This window comes from Myotis brandtii, unplaced genomic scaffold (genome assembly GCF_000412655.1).
Source record: "Myotis brandtii unplaced genomic scaffold, ASM41265v1 scaffold89, whole genome shotgun sequence".
In the NCBI taxonomy this organism is placed as follows: domain Eukaryota; kingdom Metazoa; phylum Chordata; class Mammalia; order Chiroptera; family Vespertilionidae; genus Myotis; species Myotis brandtii.
The window spans coordinates 1418283-1431057 of NW_005371645.1; the positions used below are offsets into that span (position 1 = coordinate 1418283).

Consider the following 12775-nt stretch of genomic DNA (forward strand, 5'->3'; position numbering starts at 1 on the left):
ACGGGGGTTGATATCCAGGCTGCTGAAGAGGACTCCAGGGCGAAAACTTGACAGGGCATGGAAAATGCACCCATTTTGTGTTGTGAGGGGAACCCACAAGGGAGAAAGGCCGGCTCATGCCCACTGTGTCAAATGAGTGCTGCCTGGCCTTCCACCCAGGGGAGGGAGGAGTCACCTGGGAGACTGCTTCCCACCAAGGAGAGTGGCCGCCTGCTTAGGGCCAGCGCAGAAGCCATTCAACTGGACTGTGAGCTGCTTCTCTGTCATTCCAAGGAGAAAACGCTCACATGAAAAGAATGCCCGTCACTGTCGGAATACGAGGTCAGATACGTGGGGCAGCTCTGGGATGGGTAGACAGAGGCCCTGATAATGCAGACAGGCACAAGGACACGCCCCCAATGACTGAGCCTCTCGCACGCGGCCACACAGAAGGTCCCCCAAACCTTCCCATTCCCAGAGGCAACACTGTCCCCTACCTGGGCGGGGTGCCTCCTGCTATAACTCTGTGAACTTACACAACACTGCACATGGCAGCTGCTGCGATACCTACTGTTTGCTGGGGAAACACATACAATCCAGGCAGGAGACTCTAATGCTACCTGTGCCACTGCAGACTTGCTTTCAGCAGTTCTGATACGTACAACTCGCATGAAAAGTTAAACTGAGATTGTGGGATGGAGAATCTGGCTCTAACTTTCTTTTTTTGGTAAATCCTCACCTGAGGATACTTTTTCCATTGATTTTTTTTAGAGAGAGTAGGCGGGGAGGGGGGGAGAAATATCCATGTGAGAAGACACATCAATTGGTTGCTTCCTGCATGCACCCTACTGGGGATCAAACCTGCAACCCAGGTATGTGCCCTTGACCAGGAATCCATCCCGAGACCCTTTCTTGTGCAGGCCGACGCTCTAACCATTGAGCACCACTGGCCAGGGCTTGCTCGAACTTTCTGGTTACCCAACCTCAGCACACACCCAAGCTCTCTGAGCTGGATATAATAATCAAGTGTGTGTCCAAATCAAATTTTCCTGAAAGCACTTCACTTCCCCCAGGTACATCTTTGCAAAGGGGCCTGAAGGCTCTGCCCAGGATCCCCCGCCCAGTGCTCCCAAGAGGTACACCTGCACCAGGATTATAAAATACGTGTCAGCAAACAAATGGAACCCAGAAAAACCGGAGCGAAAACAGGACAATAACTCTCGGTCTGGAAGCTGAGAACGATAGAGTCAGCTCAGTTGTGCAATCATTTAAAAGATGAATGACAGTTTAATAGCCACTAGATAGTCCTCTGGGATCTGTGGTTTGAAAGTAAAATATGTATTGTCGGTACCTCTTTAGGCTGTTTTCCAGCATGTTGTTGTTGTAAAAGTTGAAGCTGCAACTGCTCCTGTTGTTTTTTATAAAACTCCTGAAGCTGCTGCTACAAAGAAAAGAGAGGAGGTGAGTCAGGGGCGGCGCCGCCACTGTCCCTCTCGGTGCCGTACACACACTGAGATGTGAGGAACAGCCTCCTTTTATCTGCAATGGCCTGACCTTTAGTTTGAAACTCGACAATAAATTTCAGCGCACACTGACTATTCTTGGCATTATTGTTTGAAAAGTAATCCCCCAAATGAACTGATGAAAAACATACCATTTTCCACACAAACTAATTAAAATAAGGCAAGGGATGACCTTTGATTGTACAACAAAGGCAAACGCCCTTGCTGCGAGTCTGGTGAATCTCTCCTGCGAAACAGGCCGCGCTTTCTCAGTGACGGGGCTGGGGAGCGGGGCTGGCCCCGTGCGCACACGCGTGTCAGAGGGCGGCCAGCCTCCCAGATGCCTGCCCAGCCCACACCTGCCCGCAGCGCGGCCACCGCAGTACTCGGTCTCATCCTTTGCGTTCAGGGGTCCATGAAGTCTGAAGATTAGGTCTCCATGGTACAGTGGCAGCCAGGAATTCATTTCGGCATCAGCACAGGTGAAAGAATAAAGTCAACTATGTACCTTACAATTAGCCAACCCCAAAATGGTCTTTGTGTTTGAAAGAAAAACTCTAAGCTTCCAGTTGCAATGGGACTGCGAGAGCTGCCCCATCCACTGCTCCCAAGGCCCCGCTCTGCTTTGATTCGCACGTTTAGAAGCCCCTGGCTTACCAAATAAAAGACTGCAAAGCCACACGAGCCTGAAAGGTCTTATTTCTACCAAGTCCCATTACAGCCCTAATCTCAGTCCAGGGGCTCTCCCAGCCAAACCTAGTGGCTACGCAGGGGCTCTTTCGGGGATGCAGCCCATTGGTTCTTCAGGGCCCAGGGGCTGCCCCACCTTGGGCTCCGCCTGTGCTTCCAGGAGGAGCGCGGGACCAGGTGCGCAGGAGGGAGCAGAGGAAGATGGTTACCTGCTGGAGCATGAGGGCCTGCTGCTGCTGCAGGAGCACCTGGAGCTGCTGAGGGCTCAGCACTTGCTGCTGCAGGATCTGCTGCATCTGCTGGGGGGTGATCACTTGAGGTGTCATCATAGCCACTGACACGGGCACCTGGAAGGTTAACACAGCGTGAGCAGGAGCCAGGGAACCACACGCACACAGCACCCAGCCTTTCCAGGCTCAGCAGCTGCAGGCCGCCGGCTTCAAGAACTGACTGATTTCCCATGCACAGTGTGCTGATCCAGAAGGGATGCAGCAACAGATCCTATTGAATCTATTAGGAAGTTCATTTCAAGAAAAAAAAAAAAACACCAAAAAAACAACAACAACAAAACAAAAGAAACCCTTGCAGCACTGACAGCTGTTCCAGGCAGTCTTGTAAGCAGACAAGGACTCAGGAAGATCTGGAGGTAGGTCAGAACGATCTCAGTTTCTTGTTAAGAATGAGTTTTCCGTCACAATGAAGTTAACACAAACAAATTTTGTTTCAGAGAAGAAGGCAAATGGGAACCAGTACCTCCACAGCTGGAGCTCACATGAGCCACCACCTCTGTGGATCGCGATTTTAAGGACGATCAGATCAAGGAATGCTTAGCCTTGTGCACGGCTGACCCCTGGGCACACCTCCTGCCCTCAGCACAGACCTTCCTATGATGCCTTTCCCCTTCCTTGTTCCCCGCACACAGATGTCTCAATTCCTCCAGACTCTGTGTGATACCAGTCGAGCTGCTTCCCATGACATTTCAGTGACAAACAGCTCCAGTGATGAACTTGATAGCATTTCATATTTGCAACTGTTAACACGTTTCTGCACGGGCATCTCGGCAAGGAACCTGCACACTGTATCTGAAAGGATGATGTCTTGTTCAGATAAAACACTGACATTAAAATGACAGGCTGTCTTGGCCAAGGTTACACAAATTGTATTCAAGCGGATACCTAATGACAATGCTATGAATTCTGCAAGCTTTCGAGAATGTAATTTAGCTATTCAAAATAATCACTGCACTTGTGTCTAATTTGCAGACTACATGAGAACCATTTTGTCAGACCCCGTAATACAAGAAGACTGTTTCATGAAAAATCACCCCCAAATAAAAAAGATAAGGAAAGGAAAAAAAAAACACAACAAAAAAGAAAAGACAAAACCTGTATGTCTCCTAACAGTAATATTTAAGCATCGTACTTTTCTTTAGTTTTTAATCAAACATGTGACAGCAAGAAGCAGTAAAGGATATACTTTGTTAAAAAGGATCTGCTGTCATCTCATGCATTACAATAAAAGGTAATAACATGTTTTGCACTTTGCCTGTGTGCCACTTTAAAAAAATCCGGCAGACAATAGCTGATCAGAAGATAAAAGAGTTTAAAAAATCTTTCAGGGCAGCAGTAAGCAAAAGCGAGAAATGCAGTATTAATTTTATGTAACATAATGTCTTAATATGCAGTTTATCTTGACTTTTTCACATGATTTGTCCTGTCATTTGCATAGCGAGCTCTCATTCCTAATTTCACAGTCATTATGCACTGATGTCCCGATTTCTCAGCATCACTAATTTTGATGAACTAAAAATGGTTCCTGAAGGTCAGATCCATGTACAGCAAACACCCTTCACTGCTGTAGCAGGCATGTTTCTGTGTGAGGATGTTTATGTGCAAGTTTCTCATTGTTTGGAAAACACTACCCAGAACATTTGAAAATTTTCACTAACCCAACTCCAGAAGGTCATCACGGAATCTTCCTATTGCGCGGCCTTTCAAATGTAGATGTAGATACATTGTAATTTAAAGCAGATGGGAATGTCTGAATTTTTTTACATGCAGAAAGGGACAGATGTATATGAGTGGATAAATTATCCTCTTAAAAAGACACTTGGAAGCACAAAATACCACAATGGTTCTCAGTGGACTCCCATTCACTCTAGGGCAGTGGTTCTCAACCTTCTGGCCCTTTAAATACAGTTCCTCATGTTGTGACCCAACCATAAAATTATTTTCGTTGCTACTTCATAACTGTAATGTTGCTACTGTTATGAATCGTCATGTAAATATCTGATATGCAGGATGGTCTTAGGCGACCCCTGTGAAAGGGTCCTCCGACAGCCAAAGGGGTCGCGACCCACAGGTTGAGAACCGCTGCTCTAGGGCAAACACCAAGAAAAATCCATCAACACATTAGCCATCTAGACATTAATCCCAGTTACTCTACTTTGTCTTCATATAAGAAAAAGCATTTTGAAATTTTCAATATGTATCTGGGTGCCAATCACTATCTTGAGCTGTAAAGCTAACATATCACAATAGAAGTTTACTTTTCCTTGAGAGTTGCATCATCATACAGGGACACTTGATTAAGCAAACAAAAGAACCAAGTTTAAGGTTTCTTTTTTCCTCTGTGTTTCTTGGATGATGTACAATATAAATATCCTTGAGCCAAATTTCTGATGGTGATGAACAGGAAAATGGACAGGAATAGGGTGGTGTAAGATCTGAACTGGTGATGAACACGAAGTTAACAGTGTTACAACAGAAACCATCATAGCAACAGCATCTTGGTTGGAATTTTTAAAACAACTGTGGAAAGCCTATGCTAGAAAGACTACGAGGGAACTTTTGGGGGCTACTCTAAATGCCCTCTGTCTTGATTGAGAGGGTAGTCACAAGGATGTATAAAATTATCAAAATTTTTCCAACTGTGCAGGTAAAATGAGTGCATTTTATTTATAGTATGTAAATTATACTTCAATAAAATCAATTTAAAAAGTTAAAAGAAGGCTGACATATATAAAGATAATTTTGAAACCCTTACATACAGCCAATAATTTAACTCTTCCCATAGTTATTTATTCCATTTATGTAGTTGTGTTACAGAACAAAAAAGGGAACGTGGGTCTCTCCTTTTTCCCTTTGGACATTCGATGGAGGTGCTGAAAGCAGCAGGCACAGCCCAAGGAAAAAGAGGGAAGCAGCCTGCGGACCCTCCCCGGCTGGGGACGGATCTGGATCATCACGAGTGGCTCTCACAGCCAATGGCCCTACCTCCGCTTTTATATCTGAAACCACATTTAACACCAGTTAGCTCTGAGCCTCCAAAGTGGACTTGAGCTTATTTATAAATGTGTTAAAACTGAGATTTCCTTTCCCTAAAGTTCCAACATGTCATGAAAATTGGTTATGGAAAGCTTTAGCAAACATACCCAAATGGACAGAAAACATTATGGGGTAGGAAAGGGGGGGGGGGCGGCACAGTTTAAGGCTTTAAATAGTTAAAAATTATAGCCTAGATATCCACTCCCTTAACTCCCAATGTCCAAGTTTTTCGTGCAGCCAGTCCCTACGAACACGAGGAATCAAAGGGCACGAGCACCAGCGAGAGGCTATTAGAGCCCACACTTTATTGCCCATTACTACTGAGGTCATTAGCAGCAAGAGGGATTGTACCGTCTTAACCTATTGATCACTGTAACTACTATCATTTAATCCTGTGTTGAATGTCTGGAAAGCGGCTAAAGGCACACAAGAGAGAGTGCTTTAGCATTGAGAAATATGGTCAAAGCTCAGAAATTACACTTTGATTCATAAAACCTAGCTAGTGGTTTAAATCAATAGTATTTAAAACAGTCATGTGAGTTTTTAACTACAGTGTTCTAATATTTATGGCCCCCTCTTTGAGAGTATTCAGTCAAAACTAAAACTTTTGGCTCCTAATTCTATGCCATCCCCCTTACCCTCGTTGAGAAAAACACACAGTCATTTCTGATGTTTTTTTGTGTGTTACAAGGCTCATGCCTTAACTGGGAGTTCAACCTATTTCTTGATTTCTTTCTCAAATGACAATTTAAATATAATGAAAAAAGATTATGTCTGCGATACTGTAACTACCTTAACTGTTTGAGTATCTAGAAATGAGTATGTTTTCTGAGTTAACAATGAATCATAGAAGGAAATTTATGAAGAACTAGAATGATTCTGTCTAGCTGCCTTCAGGGATCAGAAATGCAAATTAAACTTGTGGCAGACATTTAAAGAATGCTAGCATACAAAACCGAATTTCTCTCACACACACACAACACACACACACACACACACACACACACACACACTGTGATACACTGTTGACTGATACCAACTGGGAGTGGCCGACCCCAGGTGTGCATAAACCTGCCCGAGTAGCAGAAACACAGCTGAGCTTGGGCCATGGGACGCTGCTAGTATGGGCATGTTGCCACCTTAATGCCAGAAAGTGGCAAAACGTTGTCAGCACAAACAAGTGCTGCTAAAAGCCCCTCCACTGCGGTATACATGCTGCCTGATGCAGACCCTTTACTTCACAATGACTCTAGCGTCTGAATGCTAGAAGGCCACTACAATGACCGGAGGACTTGTATGCATGCATATAAGCATAACCAATGGACACAAGACACTGGGGGGTATGAGAGGCTAGGGGAAGGTCAAGGGGAGAAAAAAAAGGAGACATATATAATACTCTTTGTAATACTTTAAGCAATAAAACAATTTAAAAAACATTGGGGAAGGTCAAGGGGAAAAAAGGAGACAAATGTACTACTCTTTGTAATATTTTAAGCAATAAAAATAAAATAAAATAAAATGACTTGTATTACTGTTTTCTCTTATTCCTAAGGGGCATGGTATGTGATGGGAAGGGGAAAAAATCTTAAAGGCTAACAAATAAAAACACCCATAGAAACAATACTTATTTTTAATCTAGGAGACAATTGGAGGAATTGGGTGGGAGGGGAGAAGACACAACATAAATACTGAAAAATCACACTTTATCATTTTTTTGCTTTCTCTTTAGTTTGTACTCATTTATCTACAAGGAAATACTACCCAGTATACACACATAAATTGGTTCGTCAACTTCTCATAATTGCTATGTGTAGAAATAATAAAAATGAGAAGATAAAACATTTTAAGTACAGTTATTTCAATTATCTGGATTAATAATTTAGAAACCATTTTTAATCTCTGGCCTTTTACCACACGTATGTCCCAGGAAACTGGAGTGCCATAGAGACCTCGGGTTGAGTTTGGATGTTAATTGACCAGGTTAGGCACTGGTTCATCAAATAACCAGAGCAAATCAAATTAAATTAGAAGGCTCCAGAATATCAAAACAAAACCAAAGAAAATGGCTCCGCTAAAAAAACAAAACACACACGCGCGCACACACACGCACACACACACACACACACACACGCACGCACACACACACGCACGCACACGCACACACGGAGAACTATGCCAAATTTTACAAAGCCACACAGAATAGAAGCCTATGTAGAAGAAACACCACAACTGTCCTGAGAAAGACAACAGTTTTCATAATTAATAAGCCGATGACTACAACTGGCATATTGTCAAACAGAAAAGTTAGGAAGCTTCTATCCATTCCTCATGGTATCTAGAAAGAACACGCGCACACACACACACACGGAGATACCATGCTAGGTACCTGTATCACAGAGGAAAGAAAATACATTTCTGACATAATATTTCAGTCTTAAAAAAATAAAGCCTACTATTCATGTGGGAAGTATAATTCTGTTTCATTATAGAATTCTGCTTTTTGTATAACTCCTTTAGACTCAGCTACTTTGCCACAATACTGTAGGAAGCATGAAGGCAGGTAATGGTTGTTATATTAATGCAAAATCGGCTAAGCAGTGAGTCATTAGCATAACTGTTCTCTCAGTAACAATACAACTACCTATTAAAATTTTAGAAAAAAGGCCTCTTTAAAATGCAATTAGCATTTCATTTTTTGCCATGTTGTTTATTGTAATCTATCGAGAAAGGCTATCTTTCTCTCAGAAAGGGTTGTGTGGCCGACTTGCCTGCCAATCAGGAGTTCTTCAGGTTATCAACCCGAACAAGCAATCTCCAGCAAGGCTCTCCAGCTCTTCTTTTGTCTTTAGATTTAAAGAGGAGCAGAAATTCCTGTTTGTTTACAGCAGGGGAGTTAGTGGAACCCCCACTGCTGTCCCCTAACATCCCATGCACACAAGGTTACTCACTAAGTGCCAGCAGAATTGTCGTAGCTCCAATAAATATCAGCTTCATTTGCATAAAAATGTAAAGTTTACATAAATTAAATCACTTCTCCCATTAGCAATTGTTAAACATGAAAATAATCATCCAATAAGCACAGATGTTGCCAACCTAATATTATTATTATTTAAATCAAGAAAAATGAAGACTTTTTCTTCCCTCAATCTCTTCCTCCTGTAGGAGGGATGGAAAAATTTCAGTACACGTGAATTAAAGCTGCCATGACATTTTATATTAATAACAAAAATCATGTTTAAGTGCTGCAAATAGGAAGGGAGAAATATTCCAAAGTAGCTCAGAGAACCACAGAAACGAATCTGTCCAGATTCTGAGGTCTGGAAGGGAAGAGAATGAGGCCCTGGCTAAATAAGTCTCAATCCTATTTGAGATACATACACGATCAGAATGAAGCCTAACTTGTAGATATGGCTTAAATCAAAGGATACTATTAAATGCAGAAAAATAAAATGTTTATCTTTTGTCAATAAGAGATTTTTCTGAGAATTAAATGTATAGCTCTGCTTTCTTCATGTTTTAACCAGCAGAGACAATATCAGAGGGAGCTTAACTGCAAATACCTATTGCCCCCCACATTATTGAGGCAGAAAGGGGACTATAACTGGATTGAAGCATGTAGGTAGGCCAAAATTAGATGATTCCAAAATTGGGTAAGGCCTTTTTTTTTTTTTTAGAATTACAACTTTTTTTAGAATTACAACTTCAGTTTCTCAAATTGTGCAGTTTCTCACACGTATTCCCAACACCTTCACCTTATACATCACAGTTAAGCTAAGGGGTGCAAATTAGATTCTAATGAGAAAACATCAGTTGCTTCTTTGACAATCTCACCATTCACTGATTTATTTCTAATGAAGACAAAGCCCAACCAAAAGCTCCCAATGTGTTAAAGGTCAAAATATGTTCAAAAATACTTAGTAAAATCCAGGCAAATGGGAAAGCTGTGAGGACACGTCTCATGAAGCAGTGTGACAATTAAGAGTAATTTTACAAAAAGCCATCTTCAGGAGAAAGTATGAGAAATTAAGCTGCCACAACTGTAACAGGTTAGATGAAAAAAAAAAAATCAAAATTTAATGTATTCTCCCCTGTGTCATCTTGTTTTGTCAAGACATCAAATAGAATTGGGAAGTACAAAATAACAAGCCCTTGAGAAATCAGAGAAGCCGACCTTTTTGATGTTGTTGACTTACCTTGTTCTCAGTTATTTGAACAATGATGTCTCAGATTGGAGGGCAAGATAAAACTTAAAAATTAAAACATGATACCAAGGTATTCTAAAAAAAGTGCACCACAACATTTAGCCCGCCTCTTCATGCTTTTAACGGGATTTGAAAATGAGGCACGATGCATGTTTGCTCTTCATTTTTCTCATTCTAAATTAACGTCTCTTCAAACAACTGCCAGGTTGGAAGAGGGACTCAAAGAAGATTATTCCTACAATCCTGAAGTCGAGGCCAGTTTACCTCTTTCCAAATAATTCCCCAGAGGACTGTTTAGCTAAGAGGTACCCGAGCTTTCTTTTTTCTTAAATAAAAGAAAATAAAGCTGAATTTTATGAGGAGGAAAAAAACGTACTGCACACTCCTCAATGAGTAAAACAAATGCCCAGAAATATCACACCGCTTCCAAGAAAAGGAACCTTTCACACTAAACAAAAACAAATTTAGCTTAGGGAGCTCAGACTGCCCCAGTCTAGCCATGCAGGTACACATAAAACTACACGCCTTTGCCCTGAGACATCTACAGATCATCAGAACATAACTCCTAGACTCGTAGGAAATAATGTGTACAGAGACATAAAATCAACGTATCACAGAATGGCTGTTTTTATTCAGCTTCTCCTACTGGAGAATGCACGTGAACCACAAATGCAGCAGTTAAGAACATGTTTAAAGGTACGAATGGTAAATAACCCAGTATTTACAAGCACTAGGATTTGTAAAACCTGGACTAGTTAGCAGCCATTTAATGATTATAACGTCTTGTCATGGAATTCATATTTTAACATGTAACATGCACAGGCACTACTTAGGTATTTATTTACCTGAACATTCTCTCATCATCTGTTGCTGCATTATCCCTTGCTACCTTCGTAAAGAACCACCTGAAGTGGACTCTACTTGGCTATTATACTTGCCCAGTTACTAAGAACATAGTTTTAAGTTTCTCTTTAGTGATGTTCATCTACAACTAAACCACATAATAAAATTAATTGCTCAACCTTCTTTTTGCCAATTCAAATTTTACTCAAATTTTATATCAAGCTCAGAAGCTGGTTACAATGTTCTCCCTTGGTTGTTTCAGAAACACAGTTAACTCAAACACACTTCTGCCACATTAGCCCAGATAAATCTGTAATTTCACTGCTTTTAATTAATCTGGATTTTAATTTTTCTGTATCTTGCAAATGTGTGGAGGCTGGCTGGAAAGTTGTATAACTGGCCAGTGTCTTGAAAGAGTTTATCTTTCAAATGACAGCTCCTGACAACGTGCAAATACAAAGCAGCGATGGCAGGGTTTTGTTTTTTGAGGTACACTTAACTGCAAAAAAAAAAAAAAAATTTCAAGCCAACCATTCCTATCACAAGCTTTCTGATGATTTATGGTTTACCAACTGAGCAAGGTTACGCAACACTGCATGCCTTTAGATGCATTATTTCAGCTAGTTGAGATTTAATTAAGATCACAGCCTCTAAAATCCCTGTCAAATGAAAATTCTGAGAAGACAATACACTATATACCCTCATGCAGAATGTTTCCAGTCCATCTTCTGGGAAAATATGAGTTAATCTTCGTTTCTATGGCTGCAGACAAAAAAGTTCACCAATTTTGTTTTCTTTTGACACTTCAGTTGTTTTCTATTATATGTCATGAGATCATTCCCTTCCAAGGAGGGAAGAAAAAAATCGAGAGTGAAACACATTGCAGAAAATGCACTTGACATTATTATCCAACATTATCATAGCTTAGCTATGATGTCATCACATTTTCATATAATCAGCCCATGTTTAGAAGTTTCATTTAATGAAATATGTTTATTTTAAAATACAGCACAAACAGAAAGCCTACCTTTCTTGAATTACTCCGAGTAAATAACTGACATGCTATGTTTCTCATTTCCTTTACTGACCAACTTTTCATCAGATGAGCAGCACATATAGGTAGAAAAGCAAGTTCTTAGGGCAAATAAGAGAATATAAAGCCCACTGCTTTCACTCTATAAGTAGCCCTGAGTATAAAAAAAAGTCTTTAAAATAGTTTTCTCCTTATAGATTGGTAAAGAAAAAATGTATAATCATGTGGCCCTTCACGTATTTTCATTTGCATCAGATTAATATTTGTTGCCTATCTCGTGCCTTAGAAATGACAGGTGCTTGCAGTCTGGCTCTTGACAGGCCACTACACAAATAAGTGGCCGGCCTGAAAGGGCTAATGCAGTCCTAATGAACAATAAATCAACTGTGATTATCAAGTGTCAGCCGCTGCTTCTCAGTTCAGCTCCATCACATCCCAGAGTCAGCCAGTCGGGTCTCTGGGTAGGCAGTCTGTATTTTGGTTTCATTTTTACACAATTTTCACTGAAATGTGTCAGGCAGCAACAAAGAATCACATAAGACAGAAGTAGACACTTTTTCAATGTATGCAAAGGGTACCAATTTGGAGAATCTGCTTCTGTCTTCATTTGGTTTACTTAGTGATGAGTCAACGTTCAAGAAATATTCTTTTAAACAACAGCAGCAGCAACACATCAAATCCAAATCTAAAATCTTAACGTGATCGTGTTTGAGGGCTTTGACAATGACATCCTGGCTTGAATGCTTTCCCACATACACTACCTTGAATGGCACACACATCCCTCTTGAAAATTTTATTACAAAACAACAAAAAAATGAACAACAAAAAAAGCAATACAGGGCTGCTTCTAAAATAAAAACTTCACTTGATTTTTTTAAAATGGCTTCTTTAACACGGACTTCCTAATGATAAAATAAATGTAACATTTTTTTTCCTTAAGCAGATTAGTCACTGATAGTATGATTCACATTTCCTGTTATCAGGCTTAATTTCCCCCAGAAATGTGTCACTTCAGAATGCTGGAATCTATGGAAATGAGATGATTTGCATTTTTAAATTGGCTTGATTAGAATATTTGGTCTGTGCGGACAGGAATATAGAAGTATTAATATTTTACTTATAATGCAGGCCTTGAAGGAGTTAATCCCAAAGAGGAAGAGTCCCTATGTACTTTGCTCTAAAACTTTACCACCCACTTCC

General features: G+C 40.8%; 1 protein-coding gene across 16 annotated transcripts in view; it reads right to left on the minus strand.

Moving 5' to 3' along the window:
* The window catches only part of FOXP1 (forkhead box P1), a 305369-nt gene that overhangs the window by 90491 nt on the left and 202103 nt on the right, over positions 1–12775 (minus strand). For 13 of the 16 annotated variants that reach the window (XM_014532393.1, XM_014532392.1, XM_005885062.2 and 10 more), the window contains 2 exons: positions 2381–2518; positions 1331–1420 (listed from right to left, as the gene is read on the minus strand). In XM_014532393.1, coding sequence (XP_014387879.1) covers positions 1331–1420; positions 2381–2518 — 228 coding nt within the window. Of the gene's footprint in view, positions 1–1330; positions 1421–2380; positions 2519–4119; positions 4355–11569; positions 12363–12775 lie in introns of those variants that run through there. The other 3 variants (XM_014532397.1, XM_014532400.1, XM_005885061.2) reach the window with 3 other exon arrangements.